Source organism: Rhincodon typus, chromosome 43 (assembly GCF_021869965.1).
Source record: "Rhincodon typus isolate 14 chromosome 43, sRhiTyp1.1, whole genome shotgun sequence".
NCBI lineage: Eukaryota > Metazoa > Chordata > Chondrichthyes > Orectolobiformes > Rhincodontidae > Rhincodon > Rhincodon typus.
The window spans coordinates 464371-486458 of NC_063374.1; the positions used below are offsets into that span (position 1 = coordinate 464371).

Sequence of the window (22088 nt, forward strand, 5' to 3'; positions counted from 1 at the left end):
AACTGGGGGTCTGGGATCTTTCTCTTTCATTCACTGACTCCCAGCTGAAGTTGTCTCTGCAGTAAAGTAGTTCACTTTGACCGATAATCATGAGTTCACCCCAGGGGAAAAAGTATCTACAACTTAAAATCACAGGTGAAAAAGAAAGGTCAACACCTTTCATGCACTCAGAACATCCCAAAATGATCCACAATGATAGATTTTTAAAGGAAGAATAAGGTGAGTGAGAATAAACTAAATGACAGTATTACAAAGAGTACAAGAACAAAGTGACCTGGGAGTGGAGGTGTACACATTATTTAACGCGACAGGACAAATTGATCAAAGTCTTTAGAAAAAAAATACAAACCGCTACCTGGCTTTAATAATGGAGGTCAAAAACAAGTTATACAGAATTTTCGTCATCGTCAGGTAAAATCTTGTGATAACTTGAGTGACACAGTTCAGGATAGATATCAAGGCCTTGAAGAGAGAGCAGGAGAAAGCATTGCCAAATTGTATCTGAAATGAGGGGAAGTGAAACTGGAGGAGCGAGGACTGTTCTCCTTAGAGCAGAGAAGATGAGGTGTGATTTATAGGGTGTAGTTTCTGTCTGAACATCTTTCATGAAGAAATTGTATCCATTGACAGAGAGGTTGGTGGTCACAGGACACAACCTCTGAAAAAAATGATTTAAAAATCCAAGGTAAAGATGAGGGATTATTTTACTGATCGAGTTATGAAGATCTGGAACACATCAGAATGGTAGAAGCAAATTCTGTCATAACTTTCAAAAGCGATTGTGATTTATTTAATCAGTGTCTGGAGCAAACATTTCAATATTTGTTAGTTTGATTAAGGAAGACAGCAGGGTTTATTTGTGGGAATAACAGTGTTATGGAAAAGGAAGTTCAGTGGCAGGTTTTAGGAGCTGGAACACGCAGTTGGGTTTCAGATATGAAAAAAGCTGAATATTTTTTCATTCATTCACAGAATTTTGCATTAGTAACTAGGCCAGCATTTTTGCCAATCCTTAATTGCACAGAGAAGGTGATGGTGAGCTGGCTTCAACTGCTACAGTCCTTGGGTTATAGGTACAACAACTATTCTGTTTGGGGGAGAGTTCCAGATTTTTGACTCAGCAAAGGAAGGGTCAATAATATTTCCAAGTCAGGGCTTGTTGTTCTCCTGTATCTGCTGCTGTTCTCTTTCTAGATGGCAGAAGCTGTAGTTTTGTAAGGTGTTATCCGAGGAGCTTTTTGTTGCAGTGCATTTGTGGTGAGTGAATGTTGAAGGTGTTAAATGTGTCCCAATCTCAATGACAAAGAATTTCCATGAGATCCTCATTGTTGGACATGAGAATGGGGAGATGGGGAAGAGGCCAAGACCTTTGAAAAGATTCAGAGATATTACGATGAGTAACCAAACTGTGTTTCACGTGAGATAGTAAGAACTGCAGATGCTGGAGAATCTGAGATAACAAGGTGTAGAGCTAGGATGAACACAGCAGGCCAAGCGGCATCAGAGGAGCAGGAAGGCTGACGTTTCGGGCCTAGACCCTTTTCTGACCAGCTCTACACCTTGTTATCTCTGTGTTTCACGTGAAGCTGATTTACTTGATTTTTAACAGAATATTGACCCACATTAAGTGAACATCAGCCGGAACATACCCTCATGTACACATTTCTGATTGCGATGTGATTAACAGTGAGAGTCCAGTCAATGTAATTTCTTGTGAACTAGCTTGTGTCTCAGTAGGGTAGAGGAACGACCAAATCTCTTCCCACACTCAGAGCAAATGAAAGGTCTCTCCCCAGTGTGAACTTGTTGGTGCCTCAGAAGGGTACATGTCTGATTGAATCTTTTCCCACACGTGGAGCAGGTGAATGGTCTCTCCCCTGTGTGAGTACGTCGATGCACAGTGAGGTCAGATGATTGCTTGAACCCTGCTCCACAGTGAGAGCACCTGAATGGCCTCTCATCAGTGTGAACACGTTGATGGGACATCAGTTCCCCAGAACTTTTATACTGGTTGCTGCAGTCTGGACATTTAAAAGGTCTTTCATCATTGTGAACTCGTTGGTGTCTCAGTAAGTGAGCTGAAATAGTGAATCCCTTCCCACACTCGGAGCAGGAAAATGGTCTCTCCCCAGTGTGAAGTCGCTGGTGTGTTAACAGGTTGGATGACTGAGTGAATCCCTTCCCACACACGGAGCAAGTGAACGGCCTATTCCCAGTGTGAATACGTTGGTGTGTGAGCAGGTGGGATGAGGTAGAGAATCCCTTCCCACACTCGGAACAGGTGAATGGTTTCTCCCCAGTGTGACTGCGCTGATGAATTTCCAACTGGACTGGGTAACTGAAACACTTCCCGCACTCCCCACATTTCCATGGTTTCTTCCTGAGGTGACTGCATTCATATTCTGCCACATAAGATGATTGTCCAGACAAACATGTGTACAGTTCTTCCCCATTGTCAACTGTGATTTTTGTTTCCATGTTAAAAATCCATAATATTCCAGTTACAGTAAATCAGATGACTCCATTTGATCCAAATATGATGTTAAGTTTCTGTTTCCTTACTGTAAATCCTCCTTTTCTAATACCCTGTGAAACGGATTGAAAACAGAAAAAAAGTATGAGTGAACCTGCAAAAACACAAAGGCAGACTGTGAAACTGAGCTGAATAAATTCAGTAATTTTTGCTATGAACATGAGGAAAATGTGACAATGAAAGCTGGTAGAATCGTCACTAAAACCCAAGTGGTTCACAAATGTCCATCAGGGAAGGGAACCTGTTGCCTGGTCCCTACCCATAGGATTGTGGTCCCTATGGGAGGTGAGAGAATGCAAGACAGTGCTGCAATAGAGACACTTTGCAAAAAGGTTTTTGTTTGAATATATTTACAACTCAATCAGAACTTTGACAGAATCTCCCAAACCCTCAAAACTCCACCACCTAAAAGGATCAGGGTGGCAGGTGTATGCAAACCACCACGACCACCTCCAAGTCACACACCTTCCTGTCTTCCTTGTCATCCAGTTGTAGAGAAGCAGAAATTTATCCTATTTCAGTATTTCAAAGAATGAAACCATTGACTTCAATCTGTAGTCATTGACTCTTTCTCTCTTGTTGGCAACTATCTGAGGCTGAACCAGCCTGGTCACAACTCTGACATCTGATCTCCAGCTGAGCTTGTGGACACAACTGTGCCATCGCTCAGACCACCCATTTCAATCTAAAATTTGAGATTATCCAAATTTCTCCTGTCTATATCCTCTTTCACAAGGCTTGTTCACTCCCCAGTTATCACTGTCCTTACTGACCTACACAGTATCTGGGTCAAATAGCTCCTCAATTAAAACTCTCTATTGTTTACGAATCCCTCCTTTATTTGGCCCTTCCCTATTTCCATTCACACAGATGTTTGACTTGATTGGCAAAGAGAATCACTGTCAATTCAAGAATAAAAGAGGCAATCATTTCTGCTATTTGAGTTTGCTGGGTCGAAGTCTTCTCCGAATCCACCAGAGAAAGGAAGAATGCCCATGCGCCCTACTGCACACTGGCCCAAAAAAGATGGCAGGCCTGAGCCCAAGACAACAAGGTGCAGAGATGGATGAACACAGCAGGCCAAGCAGCATCACAGGAGCAAAAAGGCTGACGTTTCAGGCCTAGACCCTTCATCAGAAATGGGGGAGGGGAAGGGGGTTCTGAAAGAAATAGGGAGAGAGGGGGAGGCGGATAGAAGATGGATAGAGGAGAAGATAGGTGGAGAGGAAACAGGTCGAAGAGGCGGGGATGAAGCCAGCAAAGGTGAGTGTAGGTGGGGAGTTAGGGAGGGGATAGGTCAGTCCAGGGAGGACGGACAGGTCAAGGGGGTGGGTTGAGGTTAGTAGGTAGGAGATGGGGGTGCGGCTTGAGGTGGGAGGAGTGGATAGGTTGGGGGAAGGACAGGTTAGGAAGGTGGGGACGAGCTGGGCTGGTTTTTGGATGCGGTGGGGGGAGGGGAGATTTTGAAGCTTGTGAAATCCACATTGATACCATTGGGCTGCAGGGTGCCCAAGCGGAATATGAGTTGCTGTTCCTGCAACCTTCGGGTGGCATCGTTGTGGCACTGCAGGAGGCCCAGGATGGACATGTCGTCTGAGGAATGGGAGGGGGAGTTGAAATGGTTCGCGACTGGGAGGTGCAGTTGTTTACTGCGAACCAAGCGTAGGTGTTCTGCAAAGCGGTCCCCGAGTCTCCACTTGGTTTCCCCGATGTAGAGGAGGCCACGACGGGTACAGCGGATGCAGTATACCACTTTGGCAGATGTGCAGGTGAACATCTGCTTGATGTGTAAAGTCTTCTTGGGGCCTGGGATGGGGGTGATGGAGGAGGTATGGGGGCAGGTGTAGCACTTCCTGCGGTTGCAGGGAAAAGTGCCGGGTGTGGTGGAGCTGGAGGGGAGTGTGGAGCGGACAAGGGAGTCACGGAGAGAGTTGTCCCTCCGGAAAGCAGATAAGGGTGGGGAGGGAAAGATGTCTTTGGTGGTGGGGTCAGATTGCAGATGGTGGAAGTGTCGGAGGATTATGCGTTGGATCCGGAGGTTGGTGGGGTGGTACGTGAGGACGAGGGGTTTCTTTTTTGGTTGTTATTGCGGGGACGGGGTGTGAGGGATGAGTTGTGGGAAATGTGGGAGACACGGTTGAGGGCGTTCTCGACCACTGAGGTGGGGAAGTTGCGGTCCTTGAAAAACGAGGACATCTGAGATGTACGGGAGTGGAATGCCTCATCCTGGGAGCAGATGCGGCGGAGGCGAGGGAATTGGGAATAGGGGATCGCATTTTTGCAGGAAGGTGGGTGGGAGGAGGTGTATTCTGGGTAGCTGTGGGAGTCAGTGGGCTTGAAATGGATATCGGTTTCTAGGTGGTTGCCCGAGAGGTCCAGGAAGGAGAGAGGTATTAGAGATGGTCCAGGTGAACTTAAGGTTGGGGTGGAAGGTGTTGGTGAAGTGGATGAACTGTTCGAGCTCCTCGTGGGAGCACGAGGCAGCGCCGATACAGTCATCAATGTAACGGAGGAAGAGGTGGGGTTTCGGGCCAGTGTAGGTACAGAAGAGGGATTGTTCCATGCAACCTACAAAGAGGCAGGCATGGCCACCCGCTTTGTCTGTAGGAAGTGGGAGGAATTGAAAGAGAAGTTGTTGAGGGTGAGGACGAGTTCGGCTAAGCGGATGAGGGTGTCAGTGGAGGAGGACTGGTCAGGCCTGCGGGACAGGAAGAAGCGGAGGGCCTTTAGGCCATCTGTATGGGGAATGCAGGTGTATATGGACTGGACGTCCATGGTGAAGATGAGGTGTTAGGGACCGGGGAATTGGAAGTTCTGGAGGAGGTGGAGGGCGTGGGTGGTGTCACGGACGTAGGTAGGGAGTTCCTGGACCAAGGGGGAGAAAATGGAGTCCAGATAGTTGGAGATAAGTTCGGTGGGGCAGGAGCAGGCGGAGACAATGGGTCAACCAGGGCATTCAGGTTTGTGGATTTTGGGAAGGAGATAGAAGCGGGCGGTGAGGGGTTGGGGAACAATGAGGTTGGAGGCCATGGGTGGGAGGTCACCTGAGGTGGTGAGGTTGTGGATGGTTTGGGAGATGATGGTTTGGTGCTCAGGGGGAGGGTCATGATCAAGGGGGCGGCAGGAGGAGGTGTCGGAGAGTTGGCGTCTGGCCTCAGCGATGTAGAGGTCAGTGCGCCATACTACAACTGCACCTCCCTTGTCCGCGGCTTTTATGGTGAGGTTGGGATTGGAGCGGAGGGCTGCACGTTCTGCGGGGGAGAGGTTGGAGTGGGTGAGAGGGGTGGAGAGGTTGAGGCGATTGATATCTCGACGGCAGTTGGAAATGAAGAGGTCGAGGGAGGGTAGGAGGCCTTGGGGTGGTGTCCAGGAGGAGGGGGTGTGTTGGAGGCAGGAGAAGGGGTCAGTAGAGGGAGGGTTAGGTTCACGGTTGAAGAAGTAAGCGTGGAGGCGGAGGCGGCGGAAAAACTGCTCTATGTCCAAACGTGACCGGTATTCGTTGATGTAGAGGCAGTCCTGTTGATGCCAGAACCCACAGTTGTTTCGCTGTTTTTTGTAAACGCGGGACCTGGAGACTCTATAGCTTTGGTCTGGATGCCCTCCGGACGCTTATGTATTCTCCCAGGCCACGCTGGCTCCATTACTGCACTTGACTGTCACCCCCTCATGAAACGCCACTCTGTACAAAGACGCTGCGCTGAGCGGGTAGGGGTCAGGACGGCCGTGGGAAGATCACGTGTTGTCCTTGTAAGCCTTGATTGGTTGGATGACCATCTGCCGTCCCGATGTCCTCCAGTCCCACCTTCTTTTCTATTGCACAGTCTGCCGCCAATCAGTCACGGGGCAGTCTGAATTGAGCATGTGCAGACCTTGGCTGGGTAAATGGCTGTGAGGGTGGGCCGTGCGATTACGGATGCTGGTGGTATAGCAGTGCGCATGCGCTGCCAGCAAGGGTCTGGAAGCCGGAGGGGAGAAGTTATGAGTTTCTGACCTAGACCCATAATGATGGGTTTTGTAAATTTCTTTCAGCAGAATTTGCAGATGGAAAACAGAACTCTTTTCCTCGAGGGAGGTTTTACAAAGATTACGTTGGGGAGTGTTTAGAAATTCTGTCTTACTCGCTTGATAATAACGAGGTTGTAGATTGTTGAGAGTTTCAGTAGATTTGTGTGTGTTAGACTGTGTGTTAGAACTCCAGCTTTCTGTTCTGACACAGAAAGGTGAAACAGCTTCCACAGCAAACTTCAAAATCCCAACACTTGAATGCTAAATTAAAACCATGTTTCTATGGGAGCCTGATACCACCCATTCATGCTGTTTCCATTGTTCCAACTTAAAAAAAACTCAGGGCCTAACAAGCTGTTTACTTCATTGGCTTGAAAGAGACAATTCTATACCCCTGGCTCAAAACCTTTCTGAAAAAAGGACGAAATACACCCCTCAAAGCCATATTGTCTCTTTCTCCCTTAAAGTCATCGCTGTATATTGATGGGTCATTTTTTTGTTTTTTAAAAAACCTTTAGTCTTACACAATCAGTACACTATAATACATGTGCATTACATTGACTAAGCATGCAAATATTCAACACTACAGTCCATTTCTTCAACCTTGAACACCTTCGTCTTCCTTCATGATAATGCATCAGTATTTATTTTCTCTCATCCCACTATTTGTTTAATTTTCAAATGAAATGACTGGAACAATAAACTTCATCTGAACAATCTCATATTTTTACATTTAAAATTTTCCAATAGCGTTAAGGGGTTATGGTCAGTATATACAATGGTCTCAGACACATTTACCGACAATATAAATGTTGCAATGTCAACACCAAACTCAAGACCTTCTCAATTGTGGAATATTTTTGTTGATGAATATTCAACTTTATGGAAAAATATCCAATAGGTCTTTCTATCTTCTCATCATCTTGCAAGAATACAGCACCTGCTCCAATATTAATTGCATCCATAGCCACTTGAATGGCTTTGCCATTTGTAATTAGGTGTGGCTAATATTTAGGTGGTGGTTAACACAGTTTTCAGGCTGTCAGATGCCTTCTGACAATCCACTGCCCACTGAAATTTTCTGTACTTCTTCAACAAGTCAGTCAGTGGAGCAACCTTGCTGCTGAACTTTGGTTCAAATTTTCAATAAAAAACCATTCAGTCCCAGGAATCATAGTACTCCCCCCTTTGTCAATGGTATGGAAACTCCCTAATACTCTTTGTTTTCACATCCCATGGGAAAATTTGTCCATGTCCAATGATATGGCCTAAGAGCATGACTTGGGCTTTTGCAAACTCACTCTTAACCAAGTTTATCACCGAGCCTGCCTTTTGAATTTGATAAAACAATTCTGATAGATGCTCCAAATGTTCCTTCACCAGATTGTCTATGTACACCACATAATTGGGTAATCCCAAAATGACATTTTCATTAGTCTTTGAAAGGTAGTTTGTGCATTTTTTCAAACCACATAAACTCATAGAGATGTATAGCATGGTAACAGACATAGAACATAGAACATTACAGTACAGGCACTTCGGCCCTCGATGTTGCGCTGACCTGTGAAACCAATCTGAAGCCCATCTAACCTAAACTGTTCCATTATCATCCATATGTTTATCCAATGACCATTTAAATGCCCTTAAAGTTGGCAAGTCTACTACTTTTGCAGGCAGGGCATTCCACGCCCTTACTACTCTCTGAGTAAAGAACCTACCTCTGAGATCTGTCCTATATCTGTCCTACATCTATCACCCCTCGATTTAAAGCTATGTCCCCTCGTGCTAGCCACCACCATCCGAGGAAAAAGGCTTCCACTGTCCACCCTATCTAATCCTCTGATCATCTTGTCTCTATTAAGTCACCTCTTAACCTTCTTCTCTCTAACGAAAACAGCCTCAAGTCCCTCAGCCTTTCCTCATAAGACCTTCCCTCCATGCCAGGCAACATCCTGGTAAATCTCCTCTGCACCCTTTCCAATGCTTCCACATCCTTCCTATAATGCGGCGACCAGAACTGTACGCAATACTCCAAATGCGGCCGCACCAGAGTTTTGTACAGCTGCAACGTGACCTCATGGCTGCGAAACTCAATCCCTCTACTTGACATGACATTATATTCCTGGAGACTTGCATTGCTAGTAAATGTGATTGAACACTAGTAATTTTGATTGATAAACAGTGTTTTTTATAATGATCAATAAACACGTAGTTTACAAATTAGTGTCAAACTACAAACACAAACTGCTGTAAAACTGCTCTGTGTCTGACGTGATTTGAACACACAACCTTCTAACCTAGAGGCATATGCGCTACCGTTCTGGTACAAGCCCATACAAACAGTGGGAAGTATCCTTTGGTACAAATTTCAATGCTGATACAGTGAAAATAACAAACATGACATAACTCTGATTGCAGACGTTCAAGAAGGCAGCTCACTACCACCTTATCAAAGGCAACTAGGGATGGCCAATCAATGCTGACCAGTCAGCAACGTTCAACGAATTAAATAAAAAAGTCAATGACATTAATGTGTAGGTCACTACCTGCCTTATGAAAAAGTCAAAAAAGTAATCAACAGCAAGTTTAAAAATAGTCGAGCCCAGAAGTACAGTGCACAATGAATTAGCAGTCTATCACATTAACCTTTAGAGTCATAGAGTGATACAGCATGGAAATAGGCCCTTCGGACCCAAATTGGTCCATGCTGACCTGGTACCCACTCAGCTAGTTCCAATTGCCTGAAGTTGGCCCATATCCCTCTAAACCCTTCCCATCCATGTACCTATCCAGATGTTTTTTATATGTTGCTATTGAACCTGTCTTGGCCACTTTCTCCAGCAGCCCAAACACATACGCACCCCTGTCTGCATGAAGAATTTGACCCTCAGTTCCTTCTTAACTCTATCCCTTCTTACCCTAAACCCTCTAATCTTCAATTCCACATCCCTGGAAAAAAAAATATCGAACATAGGACAGTACAGTATGGCCCACAATGTTGTGCTGGCCTATTATCCTCCTCTAAGATCAAACTAACCTGCATACCCTACATTATACTATCATCCATATGCCTATCCAAGAGTCGCTTAAATGTCCCTAATGTATCAGACTCCACTACCACTGCTGGCAGCGCATTCCACACATCCACCACTCTCTGTGTAAAGAACCTACCTCTTACAATCACCTTAAAATTATGACACCTCGTAATAGTCATTTTCCATCCTGTGAAAAAGTCTCTGGCTATCCACTCTATCTATTACTCTCATCATCTTGTATACCTCTATCAAGTCACCTCTCATCCTTCTTCGCTCCAATGAGAAAAGCCCTAGCTCCCTCAACCTTTCCTCATAAGACCTGCCCTCCAGTCCAGGCAGCATCCTGGTAAATCTCCTCTGCACCCTCTCTAAAGCTTCCACATCCTTCCTATAAACGAGGCGACCAGAACTGAACACAATATTCCAAGTGTGGTCTAACCAGGGTTTTGTAGAGCTACAGCATAACTTCGCCTGTCAATTCCCCTGCCAATGAAAGCCAACACACCATACGCCTTTCTTAACAACCCTATCAATTTGGGATTACATTCATCCTATCTCTGCCCCTCATGATTTTATACACCTCAATAAGGTCATCACTCATTTGCCTATGTTTCAAGGAATAAAGTCCTATTCTGGCCAACCTCACCCTACAACTCAGCTTTACTAGCCCTGGCAACATCTTTGTAAATCTTCTTTGCACACTTTCCAGTTTAACTATGTCTTTCCTTTAACAGGGTGACCAAAACTGTAGAAATACTCCAAGTGCGGCCTCACCAACGACTTATACAACTGTAAAATAACATTCAAACTCCGATACTCAATGCCTTGACTATGCTAAATGCCTTCTTCACCACCCTGTCCACCTGTGACCCCGCTTTCAACAAACTTTGTACTTGTACTCCTAGGTCCCTCTGTTCCACAACTCCTCAGACCTTACCATTTACTGTATAAGTCCTTCCTTGGTTTGACTTTCCAAAATGCAAGACCTTACACTTATCTGTATTGAATTGCATTTGCCAATCCTCAACCCACTTCCCCATCTGATCAAGATCCCTCTGTAATTTTTGATAACCACCTTCGCTATCAATGATACCTCTTAATTTTGTATCATCTGCAGACTTACAAATCATGCCTTGTACATTCACATCCAGAGCATTTATGTAAATAACAAAGGCCCCAGCACCGACCCTTGTGGCACACCACTAGTCACAAGCCTCAAGGACGGACTTGATCAGGCCCAGGGGACTTATCCACCTTAATGCCCTTAAACACCTCCTCTCTGGTAATATGTATGCAGTCCAAAACATCCCCACTTGTTTCCCTTATTTCCTTAACATCCATGATTCTCTCCTCAGTAAACACTGACAAGAAATATTCATTAAAAATCTCCTCCATTTCCAGTGGCTCCACGCATAGACAGCCATGCTGATCTGTAAGGGCACCTATTCTCTCCTTAGCTACCCTTTTACTCTTAATATAGCTATAAAACCTCACGGGATTATCTTTAACCTTATCTACCAGATCAATCTCATACCCTCTTTTTGCTCTTCTGATTTCCCTCTTGAGTGTTTTCCTACATCAGTCATCTATAGTCATCTTGAGATTCATTGACCCCGATAGCTTAAACCCAATGTGTACCTTCTTTTTCCTGACCGGAACCTCAATATCCCTCAGAGACAAAAAAAAAACTGCAGATGCTGGAATCCAAGGTAGACAAACAGGAGGCCAGGCAGCATTTGGAGGAAAGGAGCAGTCAATGTTTCGGGTATGGTATCCCTCGTCAGCCAGTGAATCCTAAACCTGCCAGCTTTTCCCTTCACCCTAACAGGGGAAATTAAAATCTTTAATCAATACTGCTCTATTATTCCTCAAGGTCATAGAACCCCCACAGTGTGGAAGCAGGCCATTTGACCCATTGAGTTCACACCAACCCTCTGAAGAAAATCTCAGCCAGACCTACCCTACCCTATCCCTGCATTTCTCACCCTAGTCACTATAGGCAATTTAGCTTCGCCAGTCCACCCTCCTGCACATCTTTGGACTGTGGGAGGAAACCTGAGCACCTGGCAGAAACCCACACAGACAGATAGAGAATGTGCAAACTCCACACAAACAATCATCTGAGGCTGGAATCAAACCCGGGTCCCTGGTGCTATGAGGCAGCAGTGCTAACCACTGAGCCACTGTGCCACCCAGGTATCTGCAATTGCTCTACACATCTGCTCCTCTGGTACCCACTGGCTATTTGGGGGTCTTTAATACAGTCCCCACAGACCATCCCCCTCTTGTTTCTAAGTTATAACCATATGGCCTCGTATGATGACATCTTAAGAATATCCTCTCTAAGCACTGTTGTTATGTCCTCCCATATCAAAAGGGCAACACCCCTTCTCACTTACTTGTACTTCTGTCACGCCTGTGGCTTCTGTATCCTGGAACGTTGAGCTCCCTTATCTCAGCCATGTTTCTGTTATGTCTATAATATCCCAGTACCCAGAGCCAATCCATGCTCTGTGCTCACCTGCCTTACCAGTCAGGCCTCCTGCATTAAAATAAGTGCACTTTAAACCAGAAGCTTACGCCCTCCTTTATTGTGCCCCTGGCTATCCTGAATAGTAAACCTGCTCTCGATAGCTAATGCATTACCTCCTGACCTCTCAATGGCCCCTCTCTTATTCAGAGTCTCAACCCCCTGCCAAACTAGTTTAAACCTTCCCGGGTAAAACTAGCAAATCTCCCCGTGAGGATATTGGACCCCGTCCAGTTCAAGTGCAACCCATTCCTCTTGTAGAGGTCACCTCTTTCCCAGAAGAGATCCCAATGATCCAAGTACTGAAAACCCTGCCCCCTACAATAGCTCCCCAGCCATGTATTCATCTGGCCTTTTTTTAAATTTCTTTCCTCACTGGTGCGTGGCACTGGGAGTAATCTGGAGATCACTATCCTTGAGGTCCTGCTTTTTAAATTCTTACCTAACTCCCTACACTCTTTTTGCAGGACCCCATCCCTTTGTCCACCTATGTCATTTGTACTGAAATTAACCATGATCTCTGGCTGTTCACCGTCTCCCTTCAGAATGTTCTGGAACCGCTCAGACGTCTTTAACCCTGGCACCTGGGAGGCAACACACCATCCTAGTGTCTCATTTGCAGCCACAGAATCTCCTATCTGTCCCCCTCACAATTGAGTCTACTGTCAGTATCACTCTGTCTGACTGCACCCTTTCCCTCTGAGCTCAGAGCCAGTCACAGTGCCACTGACCTGACTGCTGCTGCTAGCCCATGAAAGGTCATCACCCTCAACAGCATCCAAAGCAGTATACCTGTTATTCAGGGGAATGGCCACAGGGGATCCCTGCACTATCTGCCTTCCCCCTTTACCTCTCTGGTGGTCACCCAGCTACCTGCAGTCTGCACCTTAGGAGTGACCACTTCATGTAGCTCTTATCAATGATGTTCTCTGCACCCCAGTTGAACCTGAGTACATCCAGCTCCAGTTCCCGAACGGGGTCTGTCAGAAGCTGCAGCCAGGTGCATTTCTCACCGGTGTAGCCACCAGAAGTCTCCCACATTCTGCAAGAGGAGCATGCCACTGCCTTCAGTCCAGACAGAAAGAAGATAGAGTTATAGACCCCTCACCAAAACCACGCGAGCAAAGGCCTTAGCACTTCCACTCTTAACACTGTCCCACTCTCTTAATGGCTGCTCCTTGTACACTTTGCCAGTTGTCTTCCTCATGGAGACTTTTTTTTTTTTTTTTTTTTCTGAGGAGAAAGGAGGGTGGGAAGCAGCAATATAGTATTTCAGGTTTAACCATACCTTGACACCAGGTTCTCTCTTACCTGCTTTACAGTCGTGATGACTGTTGCAATGTGTCCCAGAATTCTGCTCTGTTGATTCTCAGCTGCCCTCTGATTTGCTGATCATAACTCATCAGATGCCTGCTGTTTGCCAACCTGTCATATGTTTTTACATTCTCCAAAAATGCATTACAACAGCTGTCTTCAATACAGTTCCTGATTCTGAAATCAGATCTTCAATATTTGTCATGTTTTGTCAGTCAGCAAAGGAAATTTCCATCACATCATGACTGGGATTGGTATGACTGGACCTGATGTAAAACATTTCCAGACATAGATGAACTATTCATACTCAGCGTGAAAAGCCACCACAAAAAGGTTTGAAAATACAATCATTGACATTCTCATGGTCATATTCACCCTCACCTGTTATGTCACCAACAATGATTCTAATTTCTCAACAGCTGCCAAAACAATTTATTTTCAGCTGATTAGCAAGGCAAGCCTCAGGCTGGTGAGGCAGATGGGACAAACCAATATTGTTGCTTCTGATCTTCACCAAAACAGAGAATGAAACCAAATTGAGCATCAGACAGACTGCAAGAGACATATAAGATGATATGTAATGATCCCAGCTGATGGTAATACTGTACAAGTCCAATTCCAGAGTGAAGCCTGGCTTGATAGATAAGTTTGAGGTTTGCACTTTGGTGACTGAAGTGGTCTGCCACTCACAGAAATCTATAAAGTTCTAACAGCACTGGACAAGGTAAATGCAAGAGCGGTTGTCCCAATGAGACAGGAGTCCAGAACCAGGGGGCACAGTCTAAGATTACAGGGTTGGTCAATTAGGGCTGAGATAAAGAGAAATTTCCTCACTCAGAAAGTGGTGAGCCTGTCGAAATCCTTGCCACAAAAAGCAGTTGAGTCAAAATATTGAATCCTTTCAAGAAGGATTTCTTAGGGCTAAAGGGATCATGGAGTATGGAGGAAAGCAGGAACCGGATACTGAGTTTGATGATCAACAATGATCCTATTCATAGAATCCCTACAGGGTGGAAACAGGCCCTTTGGTCCAACAAGTCCACACCGACACTCAGAGCATCCCACCCAGACCCATCCCTGAACACCATGGGCAATTTAGCATGGCCAATCCACCTAGCCTGCACATCTTTGGACTGGGGGAGGAAACTGGAGCACCTGGAGGAAACCCATGCAGACACGGGGAGAACATGCAAACTCCACACAGACAGTCAGCCAAGGGTGGAATTGAACCCGGGTCCCTGGAGCTGTGAGGCAGCAGTGCGAACCACTGAGCCACCATGCCGCCCATTGAATGGTGGAAAGGGCTGAATGGCCTACCCCGCTCCAATTTTCAATGTTTCTGTATGCACATGTGGGTGACAATGCTCTTTCAGAAACATACATGAATATATTCCACAAATGGAAAAACAAACAAAAAAACTATACATCACACATAAAGATCTTAAATTTAAAAAAAAGTCAGAAATCACACAACACCAGGTTATAGTCTAACAGGTTGATTTAAAAACATAAACTTTTGGAGCCTCACTTCTTCTTCAGGTGTTAGTGAGAGAGGTAGTATCAGACACAGAATTTATAAATAAAAGATCAAAGGGTCACACCACTGATCATAAACCTGAGATGCTGTTAAATCTTCAATCAGTTAGAAGGTTTTAACTGATTAATATGTATATGTAGATCCTCAAATTCCTTTCAAGTCACCATCCTGAGAGAACTAAAGGTTTTAATAGTGTAAAGAAGAAGTGACATTTTATGTCAGACAATGATTATTAGGTATGAGGCCTTGATTAGAATCTGTTTGTGTTTTGGATTGGAGTCAGACTGGTTTTATTTCTAAAGGAGAAATTTATGAAACACCACATTGACTATCTATAAATTGTGTGCTTTTTGGACAAAATAGAATATATCTGCAATTACAAATTCTCCCCATAGATTCACGTGTGTGTGAGGGGTTGGGGGGGAGGGAGAGAATATGCGTGTGTGAGGGAGAGAGAAGATCTGTTCGGATAAGGAGGAATGAGACCTACACCTGAGGGTGTTGAAGAACGCTCTCAAAGGAACAGGATACAATGCTCAACTCATTGATCACCAGTTCCGATGTGTCACAGTGAAAAACCATAATGACCTCCTCAAACGACAGACACGGGATACGTCCATTATCCAGTACTTCCCGGCAGTGGGGAAACTATGCCATTTTCTTCACAGCCTTCAGCACATTATCAATGATGAGGAGCACCTCGCCAAGATCTTCCCCACACCTCCACTTCTTGCCTTCAAATAACCACCAAATCTTAAACAGACCATTATTCACAGCAAACTACCCAGACTTCAGGACAATATCGACAACAACACTATACAAACCTCTCATGGCACCATCTGCAAGACATGTCAGAACTTTGACATGGATACTACCATCACACATGGGAACACTACCTACCGCAGGCATGGCCAATACTCATGTCACTTGGCCAACGTTGGTTATCTCATACAATGCAGGCAAGGATGCCCCGAGGCATGGTACATTGGTGAAACCATGGAGATGCTATGACAACAGATGAATGGACACCAAGCAACAACCTCCAGACAGGGATGTTCCCGTCCAGTGAGGGAACACTTCAGCAGTCAAGGACATCTGGCCTCGGATCTTCGGGTAAACATCCTCCAAGGCAGACTTCGGGATACACAACAATGCAAAGTCACCAAGCAGAGGCTGATAGCCAAGTTCGGTACCCATGACGACAGCCTCAACCGGGATCTTGGGTTCATGTCGCACTACAGTGATGCAGTGGCTCAGTGGTTAGCATTTGCTGCCTCACAGCACCAGTGACCCAGGTTCAATTTCAGCCTCACGTGACTGTCTCTGTGGAGTTTGCACATTCTCCCCGTGTCTGCGTGGGTTTCCTCCCACAGTCCAAAGATGTGCAGGTTAGGTGGATTGGCTATGCTAACTTGCCCAAATGTCCAGGGATGTGTAGTTTAGATGGATTAGCCATGAAGAAATACAGGGATAGGTTAGGGGTGTGAGTCTGGGTTGGATGCTCTTCGGAAAGTCGGTGTAGACTTGTTGGGCCAAATGGCCTGTTCCCACACTGTAGGGATTAAGAGGTGACCCCACCACACTATACACTCTCTCTCTCTCTCCCCCTCATATACACACACTAAATCTTTCCCAAACACACACACACTCTCTCTCCCCCTCTCCTCACACATTCACTCTCTCTCCCTCACACACACATGTGAATCAATGGGGTGAATTTGTATTTGCAGATACATTCTATTTTGTTCAAAAAGCACACAATTTATAGCCAGTCAGTCAATGTGATGTTTTATAAATTCCTACTTTAGAAATAAAACCAGTCTGACTCCAAACCAAAACACAAACAGATTCTAAACAAGGCCCTCACACCTAACATGCATTGTCTAACCAAAGGTTTCACCTCTTCTTTACACTGATAAAACCTTTTAGTTCTCTCAGGACTGTGACTTGTAAGGAATTTGGGGATTTACATATACATATTAATCAAGTAAAATCTTGTAAGTGATTGAAGATTTAACAGCATCTCAGGTTTGTTTAATACATCCTGATCAGTGGTGGGACTCTTTGATCTTTTATTTATAAATTCTATGTCTGACACTACCTCTCTTACTAATACCTGAAAAGGAGTGAGGCTTCGAAAGTTTATGTTTTCAAATAAACTTGTTGGACTATACCTTGGGGTTGTGTGATTTCTGACCTTGTCCACCCCAGTCCAATACTGGCACCTCCACATTAAAAATAAAAGTGTAATCCTTTTCCCAGAAGTGTTCTTCACAGACATTCAATCCCAGTGAAGTATCACTGCTATAATAATCCAGAAGTGCCGGAGAAACCTGGCACCTCTAGCAGCATCTGTGTAGAGAGAAAAGCCATTAAAGTTTTGTGTCCAGTGACCCCTCATCAGAACTGATAAAGAACTGAATTCTGACATGTGAATGTAAATTGCTGGAGAAACTCAACAGGTCTGCTGCATTTATTCAAAACTCTGATTAGACCCACTTGAAGTAGTCTGAGCATATCTGGGAACCACACCTTAGGTAGGATACATTGGACTTGGAGGGAGTACAGTGGAGGTTTGCAAGAATGATACCAAGACTTCAGGGATTAAGTTAAGTGGAGAGATTACACAGATTAGACCTGTTTTCTCTGGAATTTAAAAGATAAAGAAGGTGATCTGGTCTAAGTTTTCAAGATATTAATGGGAAAAGGCAGGACAGTTAAACATAAACTAACTCCACTGGTTGGCAATTCAGAAACTAGGGGACATAGTCTGAGAATTAGGGCCAGACAATTCAGGACAGATATTAGGAGACACTTCTACACACGAGGTGAGGTAGATGTTTGGAACTGTCTTCCACAAATGGCAGTGTATTTTGGATCAGTTATTAATTTTAAATCTGAGATAGATACATTTTTGTTTTTAATAAATTTTAAGGAAAGGTACTAAGGATATGGGCCAAAGATAGGTATATGGAGTTAAGCCACAGATCAACCATGAATGATGGAATAGGTTCAAGGGGCTGAATGGCCTCCTCCTATACCTATGTTCCTAGGTATAAGAGAAAACAGAATTAATGTTTAGAGTCCAGTGAGCCTTCTTCAGAACTTATTTTATTTCTGACAAGGGGTCGCTGGACATGAAACATTAATTCTGTTTTTCTCTCTGCAGATGCTGTCAGGCCTGCTGAGTTTCTCCTGCACTTTCTGATGAAATTGTCTTTCCTTGTATTCAGGTCACTTTTAAAGTTTATACATACAGTCTTTAACCACAGCGAAATAGTCTGCAAATTTTGAGATAGACTCTCTGCAAAATTGAAAACAATTGACCATGGTCCACATAAATAACACCTTCTGTAATATTGTTGGATACATGAATTTCAAGCTGCTGTGTAGACAACACCAGATCAGAATGACTGGCGACTGGTCCCCACTCTGACCACTCATAGAACATAGAACATCGAACAGTACAGCACAGTACAGGACCTTCTGCCCACGATGTTGTGCTGACCTATTATCCTACTAAGATCAAACCACCCTGCATACCTTACATTCCTCTGCCTCCTGCAAAGTTCCAATGAATCTCCATGTTCTCAGGTGAAAAACAAGACCTCATTTTTCAATCAACTCTTTACAGATTTCCAGAGTCAACATGGTGATCAATATTAGTACTCTGTCAAAGCTGTCCTCATTTGATTTCTTCTTCTTTGCAGATGAGGGTTTGAGTCTTACTTTCCATGCGGCTTTGTTATTAGATGCCAGTTGTTTATCAATCTCTATGTTCAGTGAAGAATAGGACCTCATCTTTCAATCAGCTCTTTACAGACCATTCACACATCCTCCAGACACAGCCTTTGAATCCTCATATGTTCTATCGCTCTGACAGAATTCTCAAGAATATGATGGGCTGAATGATCACATTCTCTGCTGCTGAAACATATGGAGTTTATGGTTCCCTTTCCCTGGCCATGCAGCACAGATTATACTATCATTTTATCCCTCCAGAATTCAAGTATATTACTGCCTGTGCCGTTTGCTTTATAAAATCCAAAAGAACTGCGGATGCTGTGAATCAGGAACAATCACAAAGTTGCTGGAACAGCTCAGCAGGTCTGGCAGCATCTGTGAAGGAAAAAACAGAGTTAATGTTTCGGTTCCGGTGACCCATCCTCAGAACTCACTCTGTTTTTCCCTTTACAAATGCTGCTAGACCTGCTGAGTTTTTTCAGCAACTTTGTTTTTGTGCCATTTACTTTGTTCTTTCTATTTTCTGCCTTCAAACCGATCACAATTCAAACTTTTCCGTCTCTGATGAAAGGTCATGGATGTGAAATGTGAACTCTGTTTCACTTTCCATGACTTTGGCGTGGTACAATTCTCAGAAGGATGGTAATCTCATTTGGGTGTCAATGAAGATAGACATGGGTTCAATTTTCTTGCCCGCTGTTGGCTCATTTGTTGCACGGTATGATTCTTCCTTTGCACTATCTATGAGATTGTGAGAGATTCCAGGTGTGAATCCCAAACTAGCCCTCACCTGCCTTTCCTGATGGAGAAGTTGGGGTTTACTGAAATCAGTTCAAGAATGCAAGAAGTCGTTGCATGGAAATTGTCACACATGGAGAAAACAGAAGCTCGTCTATTTTAATCAGTAATCGGATTTTAATTTATCCTTGTACAACATGGTGGCCCAGTGGTTAGTACTCCTGCCTCACAGTACCATGGATGCTGGTTTGATCCCACTTTTGGGTGACTGTCTGTGTAGAGACAGACATTCTTGCACATTCTCACTGTGTCTGTGTGGGTTTGCTCTCGGGTGCTCATTTCCTCCTACAGTCCAAAGATGTGCAAGTTAGGTGGATTGGCTACGGGAAATGCAGGATTACAGGGATAGGATGGGGGAGGGTTTGTGTGCGATGCTCTTTGAATGGTCAATGCGGACTCGATGGGCCGAATGGCCTGCTTCCACATTGTAGGGATTCTCTAATTCTAACACTAAGCAGTGTTTCCTGGAATTTGTGGAACTACTGTGGGTTTCAATTGGGTTATCAAGAAACTGCAGCTCTCACTGTTTCTATACAAAGTAACTGTGTTTCTAACATTCACTGTCCAATGAAACTGCCAGCCAACACTCACTATCCAGTGAAACTGCTATTCCAACGTGCACTGTCCAGTGAAAATGCCACTTCAATACTCACTGTCTAGTGAATGTGCCACTCTAATGACTGTTTGGGAAGAATATTTTAGAACATTTCGACTAAGCTTAACACTTTTTTCCTGTTACCATTAACTCCTCTGGCATTTCACACAGGCGGGGAGACCCTTAGGAGACCCTCAGATTGTGGGTTAGAAACTGGAAGAGTTAAACAGGTTATGAGTTAAATAGGAATTTCCATGTTCTCCAGGTGAGCTTTGTGCAACATAATGGCCAAGAGGCAGAATCGCCCAGAATAGCCTTAGGAACAATAAAGGAATAACTGGTTAGAAGACAGAATGAGGATAAACATATGAGTGTTGAAGCAAACAGTGCCAGGGATAGAACCAGGCTGGAGCAAGATAACAGCTTGGGAGAGTACTGGAATCTGGAAACAGAACATAGAACATAGAACTGTACAGCACAGTACAGGCCCTTCAGCCCACGATGTTGTGCCGAACTTCTACCCTAAACCTAAGGTCTATCTAACCTCCACCCCTACCTTATACTATCATCCATATGCCTATCTAATAGCCGCTTAAATGCCCCTAATGAGGCCAACTCCACTACCCTCTCCGGCAATGCATTCCACACCCCTACCACTCTCTGAGTAAAGAACCTACCTTTGACGTCTCCCCTATATCTACCTCCACTCACTTTAAAACTATGCCCCCTCGTAATAGCTACTCCACCCTAAGAAAAAGTCTCTGGCTGTCCACTCTATCTCTCCCTCTGATCATTTTGTACACCTCTATTAAGTCACTTCTCATCCTTCGTCATTCTAAAGAGAAAAGCCCTAGCTCTCTCAACCTTTCCTCGTAAGACCTTCCCTCCATTCCAGGCAACATCCTGGTATATCTCCTCTGCACCTTTTCCAACACTTCCACATCTTTCCTATAATGAGGCGATCAGAACTGGACACAATACTCCAGATATGGCCGAACGAAGGTTTTGTATAGCTGAAGCATAACTTCACGGCTCTTGAACTCAATCCCTCTATTAATGAAAGCTAACACACCATACACCTTCTTAACAACTCTATCCACCTGGGTGGCAGCTTTCAGGGAACTGTGGACATGAACCCCAAGATCCCTCTGCTCCTCCACGCTGCCAAGGATCTTTCTGTTAACCCTGTATTCTGCTTTCAAATTTGTCCTTCCAAAACCTTACACTTTTCAGGGTTAAACTCCATCTGCCACTTCTCCGCCCAACTCTGCATCCTGTCAGCTTTGTAACCTAGCACAGCCCTCCGCACTATCCACAACACGACCCACCTTCATATCGTCCGCGAACTTACTAATCCACCCTTCCACTCCTACATCCAAATCATTTACAAAAATCACAAAAACAAGAGGACCCAGAACAGATCCTTGTCGTACACCAATCATAACTGAGCACCATGTTGAATATTTTCCGTCCACTACCAGCCTTTGTCTTCTAAGGGTCAGCCAATTCTGAATCCGTTCTGCCACATTTCCCTCTATCCCATGACAATATGACAACTAGAATAGTTTCAATAATTGCATTCACTGGTATCGACACTGAATGGGAACAAGAAAGAAACACAGTTTGGAGCCATTTAATAACTCATGGCTTTATTGAAAAATTTTCTTTCATTGACCACAATGGTGAGTGCGTTGGGTGATTTGCTGGACCACATCAGAGCACAACAATGAATCAACTGTGTTGCTCTGAATCAACTGTCGAATTTAGACCCCACATAGGCAGTATGGCCCGTTTCTCTCTCTAAAGAGCATTAATGAGTCAGACAGGCTTTTAGGGTTGACATCCACATATTGATTAAATTCATTTATTTAAATTTCACCAACTACTGTAGTGAGATTAAGACTTTTGCACCTAGGACATGATAGGCCTCATAATTGCTGATTAATGCCATTATGACCAGTCACTAACTCAAATATGTTAATCAAATTGTGGTGGAC

At 44.5% G+C, this 22088-nt stretch overlaps 1 protein-coding gene across 3 annotated transcripts; it reads right to left on the reverse strand.

Annotated features, from left to right (window-relative positions):
• Positions 1–329: 329 nt before the first annotated feature.
• On the reverse strand, positions 330–6258 carry LOC109916328 (gastrula zinc finger protein XlCGF8.2DB-like). 3 transcript variants are annotated; one of them, XM_048619731.1, is made up of 2 exons: positions 6070–6258; positions 330–2586 (listed from the first exon to the last, which is right to left on the reverse strand). In XM_048619731.1, exon 2 carries the CDS (start codon positions 2476–2478, stop codon positions 1699–1701), a length of 780 nt encoding a protein of 259 aa, XP_048475688.1. In that variant the 5' UTR covers positions 2479–2586; positions 6070–6258; the 3' UTR covers positions 330–1698. The 3 variants fall into 3 exon arrangements, with proteins under 3 accessions (XP_048475688.1, XP_048475687.1, XP_020371635.1); XM_048619730.1 differs by having other exon boundaries at positions 6024–6258; XM_020516046.2 differs by lacking the exon at positions 6070–6258 and adding an exon at positions 2999–3654.
• Positions 6259–22088: the final 15830 nt, after the last annotated feature.